The sequence below is a fragment of the Odocoileus virginianus genome, chromosome 14 (genome assembly GCF_023699985.2).
Source record: "Odocoileus virginianus isolate 20LAN1187 ecotype Illinois chromosome 14, Ovbor_1.2, whole genome shotgun sequence".
Taxonomy (NCBI): Eukaryota; Metazoa; Chordata; class Mammalia; order Artiodactyla; family Cervidae; genus Odocoileus; species Odocoileus virginianus.
The window spans coordinates 31,005,703-31,030,045 of NC_069687.1; the positions used below are offsets into that span (position 1 = coordinate 31,005,703).

The 24,343-nt window shown below is 38.9% G+C and overlaps 1 protein-coding gene across 5 annotated transcripts in view; it reads left to right on the forward strand.

Annotated features, from left to right (window-relative positions):
• The window catches only part of SPEF2 (sperm flagellar 2), a 183,056-nt gene that overhangs the window by 27,296 nt on the left and 131,417 nt on the right, over window positions 1-24,343 (forward strand). For 4 of the 5 annotated variants that reach the window (XM_070476571.1, XM_070476575.1, XM_070476572.1 and 1 more), the window contains exons 6-9: window positions 8-194; window positions 6,937-7,125; window positions 11,494-11,681; window positions 16,821-16,989. In XM_070476571.1, the coding sequence (XP_070332672.1) occupies window positions 8-194; window positions 6,937-7,125; window positions 11,494-11,681; window positions 16,821-16,989 (733 nt within the window). Of the gene's footprint in view, window positions 1-7; window positions 195-6,936; window positions 7,126-11,493; window positions 11,682-16,820; window positions 16,990-17,701; window positions 18,177-24,343 lie in introns of those variants that run through there. The other variant, XM_070476576.1, reaches the window with a different exon arrangement.

The following is a 24,343-nucleotide window of genomic DNA, read 5'->3' on the forward strand; positions in this document are numbered from 1 at the left end:
TCCTTAGTGCATCCAAGACGTCTCTAGATACAGCAGGCCAGACAACCACCGATTTGTTAAACACTTATTCAGATGATGACTACATTAAAAAAATCCAAAAGCGCCTTGAAGAAGATGCTTTTGCACGAGAGCAAAGGGAGAAAAGACGGCGGCGACTCTTAATGGATCAGTTAATAGCTCATGAAGCCCAAGAGGTACGATGTTTAGTTGTTGATTGAATAAAAGTGCTTGAAATTTTTACAAAATACAGTCTTTTATACACTCTTATGTATATCTTCTGTATGTATTATGCACTACTCTGAATCAGCGTTTCATCTTCACACCATGATAGCAAATGCATTCAGGAAAAAAAAACTACATAAAACACTTACCAAAGAATCTAAAATCTGGTGATGCTTATACAACATTGTGAATTTACTTAATTGTACACTGAATTGTACACTTGAAAATGGCTGAAATGGTAAATTTTATATTGCATATATTTTACCACAATAAAAAAATACTGAAAAAATAGGAATCTAAAAATTATGGCAACCATGTATATCTATTGTTACTTTTAGAGGAAAAAGGGAACTTTTTATCCCAGGTTTCAGTTCAGTTCAGTTCAGTCGCTCAGTCGTGTCTGACTCTTTGTGACCCCATGAACCGCAGCACACCAGGCCTCCCTGTCCATCACCAACTCCCGGAGTTGACCCAGCCCACGTCCATTGAGTCAGTGGTGCCATCCAACCATCTCATCCTCTGTCATCCCCTTCTCCTCCTGCCCTCAATCTTTCCCAGCATCAGGGTCTTTTCCAATGAGTCAGCTCTTCACATCAGGTGGACAAAGTATTGGAGTTTCAGCTTCAACATCAGTCCTTCCCATGACCACCCAGGACTGATCTCCTTTAGGATGGACTAGTTGGATCTCCTTGCAGTCCAAGGGACTCTCAAGAGTCTTTTCCAACACCACACTTCAAAAAGCATCAATTTTTCCATGCTCAGCTTTCTTTATAGTCCAACTCTCACATCCATACATGACCAGTGGAAAAACCATAACCTTGACTACACGGACCTTTGTTGGCAAAGTAATGTCTCTGCTTTTTAATATGCTGTCTAGGTTGGTCATAACTTTCCTTCCAAGGAGTAAGCGTTTTTTAATTTCATGGCTACAATCACCATCTGCAGTGATTTTGGAGCCCAGAAAAATAAAGTCAGCCACTGTTTCCACTGTTTCCCCATCTATTTGCCATGAAGTGATGGTACCGGATGCCATGATCTTAATTTTCTGAATGTTGACCTTTAAACCAACTTTTTCACTCTCCTCTTTCACTTTCATCAAGAGGCTCTTTAGTTCTTCTTCACTTTCTGCCATAAGGGTGGTGTCATCTGCATATCTGAGGTTACTGAGGTATAATTGACAAATAAAAATTGTATATATTTAAAGTATATAATTGATGTTTTGATATATATATGCATTGTGAAATGATTGCCATAATCAAACTAGTTAGCACACCCATCACCTTAACAAAAAAAAAAAGTTACCATTTTTGTGTGTGTGTTTGGTGAAAATACTTAAGATCTACTTTTTTAAGTTCAACTTTTTTAGATTCCACATTTAGTAAGATTATGTAATATTTGTCTCTCTATGTCTGGCTTATTTTTCTTGGCATAATGTTCTCCAGGTTCAAACATACTATCACATATGATAAGATTTTCTTTTTTTTTAAGAGTGATCACATTCTGTATATGCATGCATGTGCACTAAGTCGCTTCATTCGTATCTGACTCTTTGTGACCCTCTGGACCATAGCCCACAGTGGGTTGTCATGTCCTCCTCCAGGGGATCTTCCCAACCTAGGGATTGAATACAGATGTCTTATGCCTCCTGCATTGGCAGGCAGGTTTTTTACCACTAGCGCCACCTGAAAAGCTCATTCTAGATATAAATATATACATATATACATATATTTATGTGTGTATATATATAATATTTATATATATAAAGAAAATGTGAGATGCATATATATATATTTTCAGTGTATAGATCTTTTGCCTCCTTGGTTGAATCTATTCCTACATATTTTTTTTAATTTTTATGCTATTGTAAATGAGATTTTTTTTTTCATTTCAGATAATTCATTGTTAGTGTGTAGGAATAAAAATTATTTTTATATGTTTATTTTGTGTACCCTGCAATTTTACTGAATTTGTTTTTTGGTTCTAACATTTTTTTTCCATGAAAGTCTTGAGTTTTCTGTATGTAAAAAGCATGTCATCTGCAAACAGAGACATTTTAGTTCCTCCTTTCTGATTTAGATACCTGTTTTTTTCTTTTTCTTTCCAATTTCCTTGGCTAGGATTTCCAGTACCAATAGAAGTGGAGAGAGTGGACATCTTGTCTTATTTTTGATGTTTGAGGAATGGTGAAAATCTAAAAGCTTTTAGCATCATATTTAAGGTGTGATGTTAACTGTGAGCTTATCATATATGAGCTTTATTTTGTTGAGTTACATTGCTTACCTAATTTGTTGAGAATTTTTATCATGAAAGGATACTGAATTTTTTCAAATTTTTTTTCTGTATCAATTGATATTATCAAAAAGGGAGTGTTTACATGAAAACATGGAAAATTCTTTAGTCCTGTCAGTTTGATCTACTCCAGTGGTTCTCAAAGTGTGGCCCTTGGACCAGCATCAACATCGCCAGGAAACTCTTAGGAATGTGAATAATTAGGTCCCACCTCAGACCTTCTGAGTCAGAAACTCAAATCACAGCTCTCTGGCTTGGGGCCCATCATCTGTGTTAACAGTCCCTCCAGGTGATTTGATTCAGCTATGAATTGAGAATCACTGATCAAATCTCACATTGAACACATATTTACTGGATCTCTTCTATGCTCTGGGAACTTGTGCTAGGCCTGGGATACAACAGTGAACAAGAATAACAGGAAACCGTCTCTCGCAGAGCTTGCTGTTTGGGGAGGATCTGTAAGCAACCAACTACGCTGGAGTGTGGAGGTGCAGAGAAAGTGAGGAGAAGGGAGTCCAGCTCTGGCCTGCCTCAGAGCTGGTTTCTAGGAGAGCACAGCAGCATGAGGGAGGGTTGAAGTTAGCCAATTGAAGATGGGGCTGGTTCTGGGTGTAGGGTGAGGAGTTAGTTTCCAGCAGAGGTAGAGAGAGTGGAAGGTCAGGTGTGTCTTCAGAGAGAATGTTGCATGGATGGCTCAGGGCTTTTAGCAAATTAAATGTCATCCGGCAGGAGTCCCCAGAGGCCAAGCCATCATAAGCCTTATCAGCTGTAAAGAGGGAAAAAGGATACTTTATCCTGAGTGCAAAGGGGAACAAGAGTGACAGGGCCCGATTGACATTTAGGAAGGTCAGTCTGGCTTCACTTTTAAAAATAGATGGCAGGAGGGATGACCAAGTTAGAGCTGTTTCTGTAATCCATATAAGGAATTATTCCAGTTTACATTTAGGGTCGTGGCAGTAGTGATGGAAAGAAGTGGCTTCAGGAGCTATTTGAGAAGTAAAATCAATGAGAATAACCGACTCATTAGACATGGAGGAGTGAACAGTGGGATGAGAAGCCAGGTGTCTGGCATGGGCAGCTGAGTTCATGGAGGAGTCATTAGCTATGATACAGAAGGTGGTAAGAAGAACAGACGGGGAGGAAGGTGATTCAGGCTGTGAATGTAAGCAGGACAAATCTCTGTGTCTGAAATATGAAGGACCATTTGAAGGCATTTCTTTTATTCATCTAATTACATCTGGTCTACTCAGTGGTGTTCTGTTAACTGAAGAGAAATCCAGGCTTCATATACATTATGAAGAAGTAATACTGTTTATCCATGGAGCCACTCCTTTCTTAGTGAAAAATTCAAAGAATAACTCTGCCATCTCTTTGTGCTGAAAGGTAATTTCTTACTTTGAATTCACATTTATTAATATTTTTACTCAGCTTGTTAGTCACTCTTTTCATTATATGAATTATAGGTTATGAAAATTAGATGATTAAAACGTAGATTTTAAAATAACTACCTATTTCACGTTTCATTAATGAGCAGTGAGATTTTGAGCACATTTCATTTATATTATAAAACAGCTGTGTGTTGGCTGCTACGTTTTTTCTTTCTACTTTTTTGCTTGTAATTCAGGACTGACATTTACTTAGAAAATGTTACTGAGAAATGTTACTTAGAAAACTGGGTGAATAAATGCTTTCTGGATTCTGTCACTTTCTACCAGAATGTTCACAGCTTCAATTTTTTCAGTCTCTGGCTAGAGATCTGTTCAGGGATCTAGCAACCTAAGGGACACTGAAGAAAGTTGGTTCTCTGACTAATGATATTTCCACTAAAGGAACTCCATCTCTGTGCTGCTTCTTCTCTGTGTTTGGTGAAGCCGCTATCCTCCAAGAGAGCTACTTGGGCATATTTAGAGAATTAAAGCAATGATATGCAACAGAGTTAGCTACTAGCTCCAACTCATGGGAAAGGCAGAGGTCTTGACAGTCAAACTGAGCATGTTTTGGATTGTGTATCTGTATAAATCCTCCCCAAATATAATTATATACAGTTAAAAGAGAAATGTGACTTTTATTATTTTCTGTTTTATTCATTGCAGATGTAGACTAGTTCATGTACATTATGGGTTAAACAGACATCTGTAGGCTTCCCTGAACACCTAAACATAACATATTTTCTTTCTGTGAGAAAATGTGTCCCACATTCTAATGAAATTTTGAGGAAAAGTCTATTTCTAAAAGATGAACTACTTGTACAATGTAACAAAAAAAAATCTTTTCCACTCAACTTTTTAGTACAAGTCCTAATACAGTTGGTGGTTCTTCATACTGAAGTTTTATATATGTAACGTTGACTCAGCCATTCAACAGTAATTTTCCTTTCCTTTTTAATCACAATATATCGTCATTTAAGCAATAGCCAAGACCTGTTTGACCAGTCCAGTTCTTATAAGCATCAGAATGACCAGCTCTCATCTCAACAACCAAATTGCCTTGCCGTATAAACACAGCCAAACATATTCCACATTAATATTCCACATTAAGTATAGAATTCACTTGGAATAATAAATCAAGCTATACTTTTAATAAATATGACTGTGACTGTGCTATCACAGACCACCCCCAAATGTGGTAGGTAACTTGGGCAGGGATCAGCTATGGGTCTGTTGCTGGTATTACCTGTCCTGTCTCAGAGGCTGGCTGAGGCTGGCTGACTTGAGAGAGTTTCATCAGTTCCAACCGAGAAGGCTAGTATCTCTCCATCTATGGTTTCTCATTTTCTAACAGCAGAAAATGTGGTAACAGTGGCAGAGGCCACAGGAGAATTAAGTCAGGTCCTAACTGTTTTGTTTCATTTTATTTTGTGTTCACTAATGTCCCATTGGCCAGTTCAGAGGCCACCCCCTACCCAATTAAGAAGTGGAGAAATAGATTCTGCTTTTTGATGGGAATATCTGCAGGATAGCACTGCAAGGCTATGGATGAAGAAAGCTGAAGAACCTGTGGTCATTTTTACATTCTGCCTCACCTCCACTGGCAACACAGGCAACAAATGATTAATGTTAAAACATCTAGAATGTTAAAACTAGATGAAACAGTTTTCAAAGTTATCCATGATTTTATTTTTTATTTGATATGTTACTAATAGAAAATTATGTTTATTTTCAATTGAACTTTTATTTAATCTACATTTTTATATGGTTCCCAAGTTCAAGTTTTGCTACTTTCCATAGAGTGTTGTTGTTTGTATCTTGATTCTGAAAATATATATAGTATTTCTCCCTTGATCTGAAACAGTGTCGTTAGTGATGCCAGATTTTATTCCTAAACAACTGGATTGAAAGCGAACGAGTTAGTTGCTCAGTTGTGCCTGACTCTTTGTGATCCCATAGATTGCACCCACCAGGTTCCTCTGTCCATGAAATTCTCCAGACGAGAATACTGGAGTGGGTTGCCATTCCCTTCTCCAGGGGATCTTCCCAGCCCAGGGATTGAACCCAGGTCTCCTGCTTTACAGGCAGATGCTTTACCATCTAGTGTTAAATAGACAACTCTAACATGTAGATGTTCTTCCAAGTCATCCCCCTGGAGAAATTTAATTACCTCCTCCTTCCACATGGTGTCTCTGTTTAGACAGACTGATAGAACTTAAAGATGCCTTGGAGACCATCTTCTACCCAAACCCCTCATTTCACCTGTCAAGAAATAATCCCTGAAAATCCAAGTTGCTTGCCCAAGGCCACACAGCCAATCAGTGGTAGAGGTGGAGCTGCAATGGCCAGGGCCTCCAATTGCCAGTTTAATGCTTCTTCCACTGTTAATGCTTATTCCCCTTCTTTCTCTTAAAATAGCCAAGGGACGCGTGCATCTAGTTTCTCTCTCAGGTTACAACCACTCTCGGATTTTCTAAGGTAAACCGAAGGTCATTTCCTCTTAGCCTCTTCTCCAGTCTCCCCATGCTATCATGTAGAAATTGAGACAGCCCTGCTGGGAGCTTATCAGATCTGCCATTCTCAGCCAGACAATATCTGCATTTGTCTTTACCACTAGTATTTATATTGAGTGCATAGAGCAGAATTCCAAGTTTCTGAAAACATGCTTATAATTTGAGAGTTACCCTTTGTTTATAAAACCTTGAAACAATTACCTAAATTATTTTTTATCAGATTTTAAAGGAAGTAATCATTCATTTAAGATGACTGAGTTGCAAGACTATATGCTTCTGGATACCAAAATTATACAGCCCTTGGTGGAAATTTTCATTTTTATAGCTTGAATTTTTTTGCCACATTTGACGTGAAATCAAATGGCAAAACTGATGCAGGTTCATACTATGCCTTACACATGATGTGTAGGCTTCTCAGCTCAGTGGGCTGAGCAAAAGTGGACGTGGCCTTGACAAATGACTGGCTTTTGCAATGGTGTTTCCAGGAGGCTTATCGGGAGGAGCAGTTGATCAACCGGCTGATGCGACAGTCCCAGCAGGAGCGCAGGATCGCTGTGCAGCTCATGCACGTTCGGCACGAAAAGGAAGTTTTATGGCAAAACAGAATTTTCAGAGAAAAGCAATATGAGGAAAGACGGCTTAAAGACCTCCAGGATGCTCTTGATCGAGAAGCGGTAAACGATACCTCCCTTAGAAGGATTGTTTGGTTCTAAGGTTTCTTTTGATCCTTTCTACCATGTCAAGGTAACAGGGCTGCATTTAGGTGCCAGTCATTTCATGAGTCAGTTTTTTATATGATCTCTCTATTATCTCCCTGTTTTTACTTTTGTACAGCTGCGCCAATGGCGCACATAGCATCTGCATACTATACTGTTGTCCTTCAGTCTTGATTCTTCAGATATTTCACACTCACCACCAGGTCTTGTGCCCACGTCTCTCTGGTCTTTTTGGTTGTCTGAAGGTCTCCAGTAGATTCCTCAACAACTGCTCATGGGAACACTGTTCCCTGAGTGCTTGTGTATTGATAACAATATGTGCCTTTTATACAAGTCAGTTTTGCCCTGTGTAAAAATCCTTAGTTCACATTTTCTTCCCTTGACTATCTTAAACACTTTATTCCATTTTCTTCAGGTATAAAGTGTTGCTGTCCAAAAAAAAAAAAAAAAAAAGATAATCTAAGTTTCATCTCCTTGAGTCATTTACTGTTGTTTTTTAGATGTATAGAGGACTTTCTTTTTCTTTAAACTCCACTAAGTTTACTGGGATGTTATTAGTGTTCATTATTTTAGGTGAATACTGTTCTCAGGAAATGGGAGTATTTTCAAGCTGTCTCCTTTTTATAAGACACCATGAGTCTTTAATAAGCAATACCTTGCTTTCTAGTAAAACAAGATTTCCCAGGCCCATATTGTAGTCTTTTTTCCTCAGAACTAGAATAAGCCATTTTTACAGGGGACCCTGGTTCATTGTAGTTGAGAACGGTTACAGAAGCCACAGTGTGGGTGCCATGTATGCTCTTGGCCAACATGATATCATTGTGTTAAGGTCCTCTATAGCTCTGAAAGTCAAAGTATCAATCTTTTAGTTATTTGATATATTAGCATCTTTCTTATTTTTATATGTACAGTTTCAATAACCAAAATAGATTTATATTATCGATGGATTTATATGGATCACTTCTCATCTTTTTCCTATTGGGGTTGTTTCAAATTTATACAATCCATTAATTTGGATTTGATTGAAGAAGTATAAAACTCACATGGGAAGCATTTTAGATAGCTTGTCTTTACTGTCATAAAATATTCATAAAACCAGGCTGTGCAGAAGAGAAAACCTTACAGAAAATACGAAGGGAATGCTTTATGTATAAATCAATATAAATATGCTTTATAAACCATGCTGATCATGGTTTTCACTGTGATATTTCATGAAAATGAATTGCAATTTTGAGAAATACCATTTGGAAAGTACTATATTCCCAAGAGTCAGGAAACTGACCAGTGCTTTTGCCTTTGTAGAACAGATATAGCCAAAACATTTGAAGGAGGGCGGGGAGCCACACCCCCTGTGTTAGACCTGCGTAATCTCAAGTGTCTTCAAGGGGTGAATTATTTGGAGGATTGTTTCATTTCTCTTCTTTGACGAGAGTAAACTTGAATGGATTCAGTGGCATTTGCTTACATGAGAAATAAGTGCCTATTTACTAAATATGTTTTTTCACAAGCCTAGTTAATTCCGTGAAGAATAGCAAAGTCCTAGTCTCTTGGAACAGGACTGCTCTCACTGTGATGAGCAGCATGACCTGTTCTCTCTTTACCTAGCTTGAACTCATTTCAGAGGATTGAGACACTCGGTCTGCCAGAGCCTCAGAGGTCAGAACTGTGAGGCCCTGAATCCCCTGAAAAAAAAAAAAAATCATATCCCTTTCTCTTCCATGATTCTTTTTTCCCAAAGCTGAGGCATCTGCCTCCCCAGCACCCTTCCCTCTGAGATAACTTGTTTTCACAGTTTGAATGTATTACCTCCTGCAGTAGGGGTGGCTGGTGCCTAAGTAGGGAGTGAGGAGGAAAGGGAGAAAGAGAGAGAATGTCATGTTTCTCACCATCAGGAGGTGGTTTTGCTTTTAAGTTAAGTATGCTGATCTCTTTTTTGAAGGCAATTGGGCATCAATTCTATTTTAATTAAAACAGTTCCTAAAAAAGCAAACAAAAAACCAGTTCCTGATTTCAAATTTCAGTGCCACCTGCTATTATTAGCAATAATTCATTGCAATAATGTTTACCACTTGTGAGTATTCACTTTGAGTCCAGCATTGAGTTGTGTTCATCTCATGCATTGTCATTCTCACAGCGTCATTGGCAGTGGACCCTGCTTGTATCTACATATCACACGTCAGGAAAATGAAACTTAGAAAGCTCGAAGTTGCCCAGCTTGGTGGAGAAGCCAGAGCACAGTGGCTCTCAGAGTCTAGGCTCATCACCACTGAGATTTACTGCCTCCCACAGATTTCCTTTCTCCTTTTCCTTCTTTCTTTATTTAGGGCTGCAACCCGCTTTGCTGTGATGGGACCGGAAATTGTGGTGGGTTTAGCATGGGGGAGGAGAAAGGGGTAGAAATAGCAGACTCTGAGGCTTAAAAAGAAGGAAGGAAGGCCTGGAAGGAAAGAGAGAGTGAAGAGGGAGGGAGGGAGGAGAACTGAAAGGAATCTGCTTTGTTCCTGCAGAAGGAATTCCTGGGCTCCCAAGGTTTGCGTTCCATGGCATCCTAAATATTCCACATGCCTTCCAGGCTCTTCATAGTATCAGTAAAGCCACCTCACAACCTGTTTCACTGGCTCTCTCCATAAAGTCTCACCTGACTGCTCCTAGACTCTCAGATTTCTCTTCCCTTCACACTTTGAGAAGCATGCCTTAAGCATACTTACACGCTTAAACCAGGTGCTTTCTCCATGACAACAGGGGCTACGAAGCAATACAGCAACAATAATAAGTACTAGTGTAATTCCTAAACCTGCCAAATGTTCAGGATCTACGTTACAGGTCACCTAAGCTAACTCCTTTCCCAGCAAAAATAAAGCAAACTCACAAAATAAAGCAGCAATAACAAAACAAATGAAGCTTCCCTTGAAGTCAGTGGACAGGTGCAGCCCATTGTCGTGTATTTTGCCCCTTGTGACTAAGGTGTTTGCTCTCACAGTTAATTTCTGTTCATGCCGAGTCTTTGTACCATCCCAGCCTCATAGTGAAGAGATGGAGATGTAGGAGGTTTCAGTTTGGCCCAGGTCCTGTAGCTAGTGGGACTTTCCGGGTGGTGCAGTGATAAAGATCTGCCTGCCAAAGCAGGAGATTCCGAAGGCGTGGCTTCAATTCCTGGGTTGAGAAGATCACTTGGAGTAGGAAATGACAACCCACTCCAATATTCTGGCCTGGAAAATCCCATGGACAGAGAAGCCTGGCGGGCTACAGTCCAGCAACTGAGCACATATGCCATGCCTGCAGCTAGGACTTGATTCCTGTACAAACTGAGGCTTGAATTCAACCACAGCTTCTCTAGGCCCACATTAACCACCATTGTACATTCATTGGGTTACCTTGCAGGAGGCAGGTCTTGTTTCTGGAGCATGTCAGCACATGATTGAATTTCTCAAGGAGTTGGTATAACTATTTGAAAACATTTGGTTGTGCCAAGTTTGGCCTTTTACTTGGTGTAAGGCAAGGGTTCCCTAAACAAAATAAGAGTGCAAACCAAGCAGAGGGTGATGCCAAACCGTTTAAATATTTTCTTACGTTCTATATAAATACATGTCTTTATGAATTTATCAATTTATTAAGGCTATAACAGCAGAAGGCTTCATTGTCTAAACACATTTAACATTTGTTGGCAAATGTGTGATATTCTCAAGCCAGTATAATCAGGGGATTTCCAAAATATTTTCTAAGTATAAATCAGTATTCCAGAAGTCTCCTGCTAAAAGACATAGGGCATTAGCCAGAGTAGATACGTCAGATTCATTAGTCTTTTGAGATGGGCACGAAGCAGCCAGCCATGCTTGGTGCCCTGCACAACCTACCTGTTTCTCTGTGACCCCCAAATCTCTTTGCAGCCCATGAACTCAACTTCTTAAATACTTCAGATCCAATTTATCGTTAATCCATGCAGCACACTTTTCTCTGCACTAAGTTTTGCTGATAACATAAGCTGAGGGTGAACTATTTCTAATATTGTCTTTACCATCCTATTTAGTTCTTAATGTATTAAGGAGAAAGTGCTCTCTTATGATTTATCTTTTTTCTGATATAAAAGAAGGCTTCATTCTATTTAGAGATTTTTTTTTTTTTAGCTATTGAAATGATGACATTATTTTTACCTGAATTACTGTCTAGTTATGGTGATTTATGGGAGAGGAGTTTTGGGGAGAATGGATACATGTATATGTATGACTGAGTCCCTTTGCTGTTCATCTGAAACTGTCACAACATTGTTAATTGGCTACACCCCAATACAAAATCAAATCTTTAAAATATATGTCTTTTTCTTCTCAGGCTTTAGCCAGACAAGCCAAGATTGATTTTGAAGAACAAGCCCTCAGAGATAAGGAAATTCATGAGCAGATTGCCGTAGAAAGAGCTCAAGCTCGTTACAAAAAGCATTACTCAATATGTGCAGAAATTTTGGATCAAATACTTGATTTGTCCACTAAGGTGGCAGACTATCGATTGTTGACAAATAAGTAAGTGTTGTTTTTTTATAGTTAATACAATAGAGACACCACAGAAAATGAAAAAAGGTTAAGATTGTGGCACTAAATTGGTGAGTAAATAGAGACAGTGATTATTCTTGGAAGACTAAGAAGTGGGGTCCAGAATACCTTGATTACAGACTTATTTCACCCAGTGACTAGCCTGATTTAATTTGTAGTTATGTCTTTTAACATTTAAAACTTGTGTCTAAGTTCTCTATGATTTACAAGATAACTATAATAATTTATTTAAAATATTAGGAACTTCCTAGAAGACTGGAATTACTTAAAGTTTTTTGTTTTACTAATCAAAATCACTTTTCATTGCACATTCTTTCTAAAAGGAGTCAACCTATTTGGAAGGAAACATTTAACAGTACATGAAATATTAAGAATACACTGTATGCCAAAATCAGAACAAAGGATAGGACTTCCCGGTTTTCTAGTGGTTAGGATTCTGGGCTTTCACTGGCGTGACCTGGATTAAATCCCTGATTGGCGAACTGAGATCCTGCAAGCCATTTAGCACTGCCAGATAAAGTAGAAAGTTAAATACAAGGAATACATTGAAACATAGTTATACAGGTGTCAGTAGATATGCCAATTCCTGCAACTGAGCTGCAAATTTTATCTGCGCTTCCAGGTAGAAAAAGTAAAAAGGGCAACACAGGTTGTCATATGATGTCTAATTCCCATTTCTAGCTCTTTACAGAATACATCACTCTTCTTGGTTCTCAGTTTAGATGCAATGAGTAGTGTAGTGGATCTGTAGAGAATGATCTCAGCAACAACTTTTAAGCAAATATGACATCTGGCTTCAGAGACCTATTTCTTGAGACGTCCTTTGCTGGAAGCTGAAGGGGAGTGATATCACTGCAGATCTCAGCGAAAGCAAAAGGATAAGGCACTCCACTCAAGTCTGTACACTTTTAATGTTATCCAGACTGAGATCTTCTTGAAAACCCACAGTGAAAAGAATGAAGGCCCCATGATATTCAGGGTCAACAGAAGATGGGGAGACAATCCCATCACCTCTGGCCTTGACAGGAACTTTTTCCACTGCTCTCACCCTGACAGCCATGTTTCTGACTTCAGTTCAGTTCAGTCTCTCTTCATCTGACTCTTTGCGACCCCATGGACTGCAGCACGCCAGGCCTCCCTGTCCATCACAAACTCTGGGAGCTTGCTCAAACTCATGTCCATTGAGTCAGTGATGCCATCCAACCATCTCATCCTTTGTCGTCCCCTTCTCCTCCTGCCTTTGAGCTTTCCCAGCATCAGGGTCTTTTCCAGTGAGTCAGTTCTTCCCATCAGGTGGCCAAAGTATTCAAGCATCAGCATTGGTCCTTCCAATGAATATTCAGGACCGATTTCCTTTAGGATTGACTGATTTAATCTCCTCGCAGTCAAAGGGACTCTCAAGAGTTTTCTCCAACCCCACAGTTCAAAAGTATGTTTCTGACATAATACTGTATAAAAACTACTAAATGAAATAACATGATGATGAGGACATTTTGAAGATAAAACTATAAGGGTACAAGATTGAGAAAAGAAAAATAAGACTAAAAATGGAAATGAATTAAGGAGTAAATGTTTTAAAATACTTTTTCCTATTAATATAAATTGAAAATTTTGAAATTAGAATAAAATTGTGAAGAAGTAATCTACAAAAGGGTTAAAAAGGAAAGGTGATACAATGCATTATAATGATAAAAAATAGAGTAATAAGATAAAAAATAGAGTAATATAATAAAAAATAGAATATAGTAGATTTAAATATAAAAACATAAAAAGATAATTCAGAGTGGGGGAAGTTCAGCTTGATTTCTGTAAGTTAAAAGCTCATAATTCAAAATTAAAACATAAACAGAAATCTCGTTCTACTGTGGGAAAATGGAGCGGATGCCCCTTTCCTTATTCCCCCTACTAAGTACAGTGAAAAACCCTGGACATTGTGAATGTAACATGCATAAGAAGGCTCTGAAGATGGAAGGAAGGAGTGGGACTGGCTGATGACCTCAGGACTCTGTGATGAGCTTCCTCAGTTCTTTCTCTTTTTGCCTCACACATCCCAGATCAGAACTGAATATTCTGGAAACAGAGATACTAATGGTGTAGACAAAAAATAACCCCAACAAGAACCTGCTGTCTCTAGTCGGTTAAGGATCAGCCTAGCAAGATGGAAAACTTTCAGACGATAACCAGTCTTTTCCAACTATCACATGCAAGAAAAATGTAGCCCCACTTCCACCTTGGCCAGCAAAGGCAAGGAAGGAGCCTGTCTTCCACCCTCACAAGACTGTAACAAAGGACCCCATCACCCCCACCAGGGTACCAGCCCAGAGGCCAGGTAGGAAGCATGGACTTGCGCCCCCACCAGGCAGGACCGACCACTGCTCCCTCCCCACGAGGGTCATGTTAGAGGAGCCAAGGGAGGTAGGTCAGGACCTTCACCATCGCCAGGTGGTCACAAGGCCACCCGCACTGTGGTAGAGACCTTGTAGGGGGGCAGAACTGCCACCTCCTTCATCAGCAACAAGGATGTGCTTCCCTCTGGTAATGAGGAGGTCCACATGGGGACTTCTGCCCACACCTGTCAGTAGCATGATGGCCCCTTCTCCTTCCCTTGCTCAAGCAATATCAGGAAAAAACAGCTAGGACAGAAGGTTTATACATGATCCAGAGTGTCACAGCATAATCTAAAAATATGCAGACTTCAATTAAAAAAGAAGCCATGCATCATTCCAAAAACCAGGGAGAACTCAAACTTAATGTAAAAATGAAATATATAAAATGAAATTTCCAGAGATATTAATAGCATAAGTTTTTAAAGGTCCTTTACTTTGAAATTTTGTGTCTAAAAAAGGCAACATAGAAATGCTTATATACAGGTTGAATTGTTCCCCTGCCCCAGAAAGCTATATTAAAAGTTCTACCAGTCCCATACCTCAGAATGTAACATTGTTTGGAAATAGTCATCACTGATTATTTAAGATCGGGTGATACCCATAGAAGGTGGGGCCTTCGTTAAAGATGCCTGGTATCCTTATAAGAAATAGAAAAGATGCACATAAAGAGAACACCTTGTGATCACATTAGGAGAGAGTCACACAGTAGCCAGTCGGAGAATGCCAGAGGTCCCCTGACACCTGCCTGGTAGAGCCTGGAAAGGAGACTCTGAGAAAAGTCTCAGACTTTTCTCACACGCCTGTTCCATGAACACCTCTGTTGGGGGAGGCTGTGGAGATAGTCTCAGCCATGCTGGCTGGGGGCCAACATGAAAGGGGCTAGACGGTAAGCACCTGTCCTAGGGGCAGCATTGAGTTTTCTTTTCACCCATAGAAGGATTATTTCTGTGTCAAATAGGTGACCTAAAAATCCCCTTACAGAGCACAAACTTAACTAGTAAGGTGAGGACTTCCTGTGTGTATTGTTTTTGACTATTATTTTACAGAGTCATATACTAGTCTGACTTCTGTTACTCTCTAAATCTTGCTTTGTGAAAATTAATATTGAGAGAACATTGATTATATGAAGTCATTTTTATTTTAATGAAATATACACAAGATTTTAAAATTCCAGAAGTATTAATATCAAACTTTGAAGGGATCATTTGCTTTGAAATTTTAAGTGTCTTTTACTTGCAAGTGAATACAGTGTTTACGCGTATATGTTAAGATCTTTTTAATCTCTACTACTGACCATCAAGATAACATTATTCTCTCTGTACTTTCCTAAAAAGATGTTATCAACATTTTTTTTTCCAAGAGCACAGGGATATTCTTGGTATTAGCCTTCTTACATGAACTGACTTTTGTTAAGACTTCTTAACAAAATTATCAATATTCAGATAAGAGACTATTAATTCAGTAATTGCCACATTAAGTCTTTGACAATATATAAGTTGTTAATCATTTACTTCAACACAGGAGCCCATGCCATTTTAATAATTTTTATGCTAGAATTTTTCTATGCCTGAGTATATTAATTTATAAACTTCATATCTCTGTAATCTCTAATAAATATAAATATTTTATTAATGGAAAACAAAAATATATATTTGAAATTTGCATTTACTGAAAACTACTGTTGGGGAGAAACATAACATACATAATATAAAATTTATCATTTTAACCTTTTTAAAGTGACTTTCAACCCTTTTAAAGTTCACTAGCATAGTGTACAGTCACACTATTGTGCAACCATTCCCACCATCCATCTCCAGAAATTTTTCATCATCCCAAACTGAAGTGTTGTACCCATTACACAATAACTCCCCATTCCCCTCCCCTCCAGCCCCTTGTAGCCTCTGTTCTGTTCTCTGTTTCTATGAATCTATTTCAGGTACCTCATATAAGTAAAATCATATTTGTCCTTTTGTATCTGGCTTATTTCATTTAGCATGATGTCTTCAAGGTTTATGCATGTTGTAGCATGTCTCAGGATGAAATAACAGCTTCTTCGGTTGTAATTTCAAGCTCCAGTCCCACTATTTTTAGAGAAATGCATCTGAGTTATGTTAGACTCTTTCCTTCCTTTGCACATTTTGTTCCTCTTGGAACTATTTTTTGATTACTCTGTCCTGACTACCTCCAAGTCATTTATCTGACTTAAATAGAAAAAGTACTGAGAAAGAATTGCAAAGGTTACAAGATGTTCAGTGACAATAAAAGCCACCATACATTAGATTTTTTCATTACAAATTACTTGCAAATATGCAAATTAGCTGTCACATTAAAGGGACCTTGGAAAATATTCAATCTATTTTGCATAAGAGGACGCTGATATTGGAACAGTTAAATGATATTCAAAGTTTGCACAGCCATTTAGTATCACAGCTGGAAATCAAAGAACCTAAGTTTTATGATTAGCGGTCATTATTTTTAGATAGAGTGTGCTTTTAGTTCATAGTCAAAGCAAGTTTGGAGAACCAATGGCTTTAGGCAACATTCATTCATTCATACTACTAAGTTTCAGCTATTTTACTGGCTGTTAAGAATGTCATAATAAGTGGAACCTCTGGCCTCAAATAGCAGAGCCTGGGGAATGAACATGGTAATAGAAAGACTAAGATTTAAGATTTATCTTAACCTTTTTTTCCAACCTTTTTTTTTCCCTTTGTTGCTGTAGCCTGATCCCATATAAGTTGATGCATGATTGGAAGGAGCTGTTTTTTCATGGAAAACCCATATATGAGCAAGCCTCTCTTAGACATTTACCAACTAAGCTCTCTGCAGAACACCTTGTAGAACTGGAGAAAAGAAATTTGCTAGATAACAATGATTATGAAGAATATAAGGTACCTATCAATGTGGAATAATTAAAAAGAATGCAACATAATAAATGCCATTGCTTTAGCATTAATTTTGTGGTATTATTTCTTTTCATCTCTATTAAATAAAATGGGGTGTTTTGTGTTCCATTTTGCCTTAGTTTAATTTGTATTTATAGTAATAACTTAAATGCCTAGCCTATTCATAATCCATTATCTGTTACTTCCAGTAACATTGGAGAGCGGTCGGAAATAAAATTAAGCATAATGCAATAGGTGGATTTCAGAATTTTGAAGTTTTTAATTTATTCATTAGCAGTTTTCTTTGTGTGGCCTTTGCTTCAAAACCCCTGGTTAAATGTGTTTTCCTAGTAACTTATCTACATAGCCTGTTGCTTTTAGAGGAAAATAAAAGGGGAGAAGATCTGAGTTTTGGAGTGACATAGATGCATTTTTATTCAATAATTTGATTCAGTTTTTTTTTTTTTTTAAAGTATGGGTGCCAGCTGTGCGCCCTATATGCAAAAAAAAAAAAGAGACTCAGATGTATAGAACAGACTTGTGGACTCTGTGGGAGAAGGCGAGGGTGGGATGTTTCAAGAGAACAGCATCGAAACATGTATATCTAGGGTGAAACAGATCACCAGCCCAGGTTGGATGCATGAGACAAGTGCTCAGGCCTGGTGCACTGGGAAGACCCAGGGGGATGGGGTGGAGAGGGAGGTGGGAGGGGGGACCGGGATGGGGAATACATGTAAATCCATGGCTAATTCATTTCAATGTATGACAAAAACCACTGCAATGTTGTAAAGTAATTAGCCTCCAACTAATAAAAATAAATGGAAAAAAAAAATAGAGTATGGGTGCCAGCTGTGCTGAAAGACCATTGGGATAAACCAGGCTGAGGTCTCATTATTGGCACTACCAACTGCTAACTATGAGGCCTTAAGTGCTAAGAGTCTTGATTTCATATCTGACATATGAAATGGGGATAACAATATGACTACCTTATTGTGTTGTTGTGAAACTTATTTAAGATAATATGTGTTAAACACTTAGCCAAGTGCAATACATGTTGATGCAAATAATATGTACTAATTTCTTTCCTGACCACCTTGCCTTCCGTGTCCCACTTCATCTCACCTTTAGCAGGAAAGATGTGAAATGAATAGCTATGGGATAGAAGTTCTGGGTAGATCATCAGCAATGGAATGGTAAATGAGGCTTTTTATTCTTAGAAATATGATTGAATGAGTTTAAAAGGGTAGTAAGTGCAATATGAAAAAAAGATAATTTGACCCAATCATTTTCTGATATTTAGCAAATACTCAGTTTATTGAAAGAAGGCACAAACAAAATGAATGAGTGACAATAAACAGGGAAAAATGTAAAATAGCACTAATGTGAAAATATTAAAAGATAAGCTTTTTATAAAAAGATAAGTAAAGAAAGTGAGATTTTGTTGTTGTTACAAGAAACTAAATGTATATCATATTTTAATTGGATGACTCTATATATACATCTCACTAAAATAATTGTTTATTAAGGATTGACCGAAATCTTATAGGATATATGTTCATGTTTATTTGAATGGTCATAGAATATTCTAGATCTAGTATGTCAACCTAACGTACAATGCTGTCCAGTAAAATTCTTTGACATTGTCAACCTATGTGAAGATATTTCTTTCCATTGTAGATTCAAAGTCATTTTATTTGACAGATTTTGCTGACTCATGAAATATTTGTTTCTGAATTATTTCTTAACCAGATCTATCTTGTTGCTTTCATAAATCAGGAGACCTGGTAGTCTAAAGCTTAGCAAAGACATGTCTTTTTAACTTTTTTTCTTGTTTGGGAAATTGTTACCACAGGAACATGCTTGTCTTAGCCACATCCTGAAGCAGCTGGTACGTTTCTTTTGCAGCAAATTATAAACATTTTTTAGGAGTATGTGAACGTCTGGTAATGCAATGTATTTTGTTTCTGGATTTTGCTGTTGTCCTGGAAGTGAATATTAGCTTAGGATATCTGATATCTGTTTATATGCTGTGTTCCTTTTGACTTTGTGATAGAAACTATACCATATACAGGTGTTAATGGGTATACTATAAACAGTCCTTTATTATTCCCTATTATTAGAACTTTCATTTCTTCAGATACTTGTTAAATGTTTTGCATTTAAGTAAAAAATAAATGTTTCAAGTTTGAAAATACATTATCTGGCTTAAATCAGTTCAGTTCAGCCACTCAGTTGTGTCTGACTCTTTGTGACCCCATGGACTGCAGCACTCCAGGCTTCCCTGTCCATCACCAACTCCCAGAGCTTGCTCAAACTCATGTGAATCAAGTCAGTGATGCCATCCAATCATCTTATCCTCTGGCTAAAATAGTCTTTCACAAGAGACAGGGGATCCCCACATGTGGCTTAATAAACATGGAGCAGTTTTAGCAAAGTGCTGACTTTGCTCAGAATTTTTAATCCTTCAGGCAAACACACAGCTTAAAAATTGATCTTCAAAAAGTTTACATTCTTAGCATATTTTATTAATGCCTATATGCACCATCCATCCATCCAATACTTTGGCCACCTGATGCGAGGAGCCAACTTATTGGAAAAGACCCTGAGGCTGGGAAAGATGGAGTGCAGGAGGAGAAGGGGTGACAGAGGATGAGATGGTTGGATGGCATCACCACCTCAATGGATATGAGTTTGAGCAAACTCTGGGAGATTGTGAAGGGCAGGGAAGTCTGCTGTGCTACAGTCCATGAGGTTTCAAAGAATCAGACACGACTAACAACTGAACAGCAATATCTACCATCTGTATAGAACTGATGCTTCCTGGTTTTGAGATCACACTTTTAAAACTTGGTTAGAGGAAGCTACATGTTTAAAAATTTTTAAATATTTCACCTAGAAACTGACATAAAAACAATTTTTTGCTTATGTCCATGTCATATATAGCCACCAAAAATTTGACTCCTTTTTCCTCACATTATTTCCCAATCATCATACTCTCTTTGTAGAATGGCTACATGTGAGAGAACTCTGGACCAGGAATGGTGTGGCCAAAAATATTTATCTCTCCTAAGAGGGAGGCAGAAACCTCCTCATGGATCCATACCCTACTGGGATTTCCAAGCAACCACTACAGGATAAGAAAGAGTTGTTTAGTGGAGAGTGGGGAGGAGTTCAAAATCCTATGGACCATGAACCACAGGCTAAGCCAAGAGCCCAACTGCTCCAGTTCAACTGACAGCATGGCCCCCACACAGTAGCCACTGGGTCTCAGTTATTCAGGGGACTCCTGTTGGTAAACCCCAGACTCCCCCAAATGCAAATCCCTTCTATGCTTCTTACTGGCAAATGACCCACAGGTCCATAGTATTTCATTTTAACGTAAGCTGCTTATTAGCAATTAGCTACTGAATGAGTTTGAGTTGCTATAACTGGGTATTCAAACTAAATTTAGCTCATGGCCATGGTTTCCTGCTGATGCAGATATTTCTAAGAAGTCCCTACCACAAAGCACTTGGCAATTTGAGGGCTCTATTGTGCATGCCCACGAGTAAGGTGTCATTGGAATTCCTACAATTTGGAGGGAGGATGTTTTGTGTCCAGCACATCATCCGTGTTGTCTGATGCTGGTCATAGTTTTTCATTGCTGTTATTTTTGTTTTCAATGAAAATCGCTATTTAATGATCTCTTGAGTTTGCTGTAGTTGTTAGGTTAACCCTACAATGTGTGTTGTAATGAATGTTTTTATCAGCAACACTTTGACTCATGATTTTACATTAACTAGACTTTAAGATGTAGCTGTATATATTAGGGTTTAACATTCATACTCTTGTCACTACTGCAGATGTATCCCCAGATTTATTTATACAATAGCACTTATTATCACTGGATTTTTTTTTCCACTAGAAAATATGGTTGTGGAACTAAATGAGCCATGGCGGGGTGGGGGGGGGGGGGTCCTATCTTCCTATATAAGTCCAATCTGACTTATTTAACCCAAAGGCACTATCCAAATACTAACTACTTCTTACTCTCTAACTCCGGCCTTTGTTGTTGATCCAGTGGCTCTTTCGATTTGACATTTGACAGTAGACTCTCCAGCCTAGCTCTTGCGTGGCTCTCTGACTTCCCAGTGAACAACCCAAATTTTTATGGTTCAGTATTTAATCAGGCTTCCCTGATACTCGGTAAAGAATCCGCCTGCAATGCAGGAGAGCCCAGTTCAGTTCCTGGGTTGGGAAGATCCGCTGGAAAAGGGACAGGCTGCCCACTCCAGCACTCTTAGGCCTCCCTTGTGTCTCAGCTAGTAAAGAATCCACCTGCAATGATGGAGACCTGGGTTCAGTCCCTCGGTTGGGAAGATCCCCTAGAGAAGGGAAAGGCTACCCACTCCAGTATTCTGGCCTGCAGAATTCCATGAACTGTATAGTCTATGGGGTCACAAAGAGTCGAACCCAACTGAGCAAATTTGTTCCCTTTGGGCTGAATGTGTTTGAAGCCTGTGTTACTCAGGAGGTGTTGTTGGATAACCAACTGAAGCAAAGTGATAGATTTTAGTACATGAGTCTTAAGGTCATGTGAAAAGATCTTTTTTTTTTTTTAATTGTATTTGCTGTGTTGTTTGAGTGTGTGTTTAAAGATATCCATTGTATTAGCTCAGGCTACCAAAAGAAAATATGGTAGACATGGTGGCTTCAACAATAGGAATTTATTTCTCATAGTTCTGGAAAATCCAAGACCAAAGTCCCAACTGATTTGATTTACCAGTGAGAACTCTCTTTCTGAATTTCTCATGGCCACTTTCTTGTCATGTCCTCACATAGAGGAGACAGGTAGAGAACTTTGATCTCTCTTCTTCTTCTTCTTCTTGTAAAAAGTGAAAGTGAAAAGTCATTCAGCCATGTCTGACTCTTTGCTACCCCATGGACTGTAGCCCACCAGGCTCCTCCATCCATGGAATTGAAGAGTACTGGAGTGGGTTGCCATTTCCTTCTCCAGGGGATCTTCCCGACCCAGGGATTGAACCCAAGTCTCCCACATTGCAGGCAGATGCTTTACCAGGACCTGAGCCACCAGGGAATCCTTAAAAGGTCCTTCTTCTTAAAAGGACCCTAATCCTGTCATGGAGCCTCCACCTTTATAACCTCATCTAACCCTAACTGCCACCCAAAGGCCCCACCTCCAAATACCATCACAGTGGAGAGACACAACATATGAATTTTGAGGAGACAAGATTTAGTCCATTACATATGTGTTTATTCAAGACACTTATAAAATGTCTCAAAGTGCAAACCTACTAGTCAAGTAAGGAATCCCTAGTTTCAAATGAAATTGTTTCATGTCCTCTTTTGTGCCCTTCTGGGAAAGAAGTCTTAACTTAATGACTTACCTTCTGACTATGAATTTATGATGGTTTATCTTTTAGTTTCAGACATGTAAGAATATATGTGACTGTTAAGTAGGTAGAGTAAGCAGTTGCTTATATGATGGGAGTGGAGATTTTCTGCTGGGGTATTCTGCCAGCCATTGTACCTGATGCCCCATATTATCATGTGCGCTGAAGACAAGGATGGGTGCATCAGAGGAACCTGCTAAAATACAAACATTTCCCAAAATAGATAACCAGAATCATGATCCGCTTCTAAAATAGGAGCCAAGAATGTTTGCTCTATGCATTTCATAGCTGTAATGTTCTTCTGTCTTTGCTTAGATTTTTGCCTCCAGCTCCCTAAGTGAAGTGTAAGTTGCTCAGTCCTGTCTGACTCCTTGCAACCCATGAGTCTGTACAGTCCATGGAATTCTCTAAGCCAGAATACTGGAGTGGGTAGCCTTTCCCTTCTCCAGTGGATCTTCCCGACCCAGGAATCAAACCTGGGTCTCCTGCATTGCAAGCAGATTCTTTACCAACTGAGCTATCAGGGAAGCCCAACTCCCTAAATTTCTCCTCAAATGGTAAGGCTTTCTAGGCTAGGCCTCATCGTGTAGCTGTGTCCTGGTAAAATCACCTTTACGCCCTAGAATACTCATCAATGGCCATCAAGTTTACTGATACTAACTCACAAAGCACAAAATCATTGTATTAGTTTTCAAAGGTATACCTATATAAGGCTTAGGCCCAGGAATGCCTTCTGACTATTGTGGCCCAAGAATTTCGGATGACTGGAGTAGGCTTTGCAGAAGTCTGGCTCTGTGCCTGTGGGGTATGTGTCTTATGTAATGGAAGGGTAGCCTGGGTCACTGGTAGAGTATTTAGCTTCAAATTACTAGAATTGAAGACAATAAGTTCCTAACCATGTTAGGAACAGTTAAATTAAGGTATCAAGATCAAGGCATTAGACCAGAATGGAGAAATGATTTGCAAAATTAAAGAATTAGTACCTAAATAGAAAGTGGAATAGAAAGAGGAGTAAGAAGGACATAGCCAGAAGGAAGAGCCTTGGGTGACTGCTATGAATGAGACTAATAGTGAAGTTCACCATTCATTGTTATTTGCTCTAGATCGTATAGAATAGGGAGAATCTAATTCTGCCCCAGGCTCCTTCTCATCTAGAACCAGCCAAGATAAGGTGTTAAAAATCTTCCCTGGGCTTCCTGATTTTCTCGTTCATCCTTTGCCTATTTTGACAACTATAGGATCCAGCTTCCATACCACAAGTCTAACTTCTCTTCAATCAACTGCTCAGACTTCCCGTCTAGTATTTTAGAGATAGCTCTATGGATCTGGTAGATAAATATGGCAAGAAGACAGTGGTGTTAGTAACCTCAAAAAACTTTAATGGATCCAGGAAAGTCTTTGACTTTTGGTGTTGGGCTGAGAACTAGAGAAACCTCCATCCAAATGATGCCTTACTTTACCACTCCCATCCAGTACCAGGGTCTGTCAGCCATATCCTTGAGTACACTGACCCCACAGTAGTCTTTCATACATTGGTCAATGCCATTCCTAAGACATTTTGGAGTGTTGTATACCTCTTTAATGGCTCAGATGATAAAGAATCTGCTTGCAGTGCAGAGAACTGGAGTTTGGTCTGGGTTAGGAAGATTCCCTGGAGAAGGGAATGGCAACCCACTCTAGTATTCATGCCTGGGAAATTCCATGGACAGAAGAGCCTGGCAGGCTACAGTCCATGGAGTCGCAAACAGTCAGACACACCTAAGCGACTAGCACTTTCACTTTCATACCTCTTTGAGATATCAACATTTAGTAGTGAAACAAGAAAATAGAGTGACAGTGGTCATTATTATGAGAGAAGGTATGCTATTTGGAAAAATCGTGTGAATTTTGCAGTGACAAGATTAGAACAAGTCATAGTGTCTTCTGACCAAGCCTGTCTGACTGTCCCTGGCTGGGCAATGGCAACA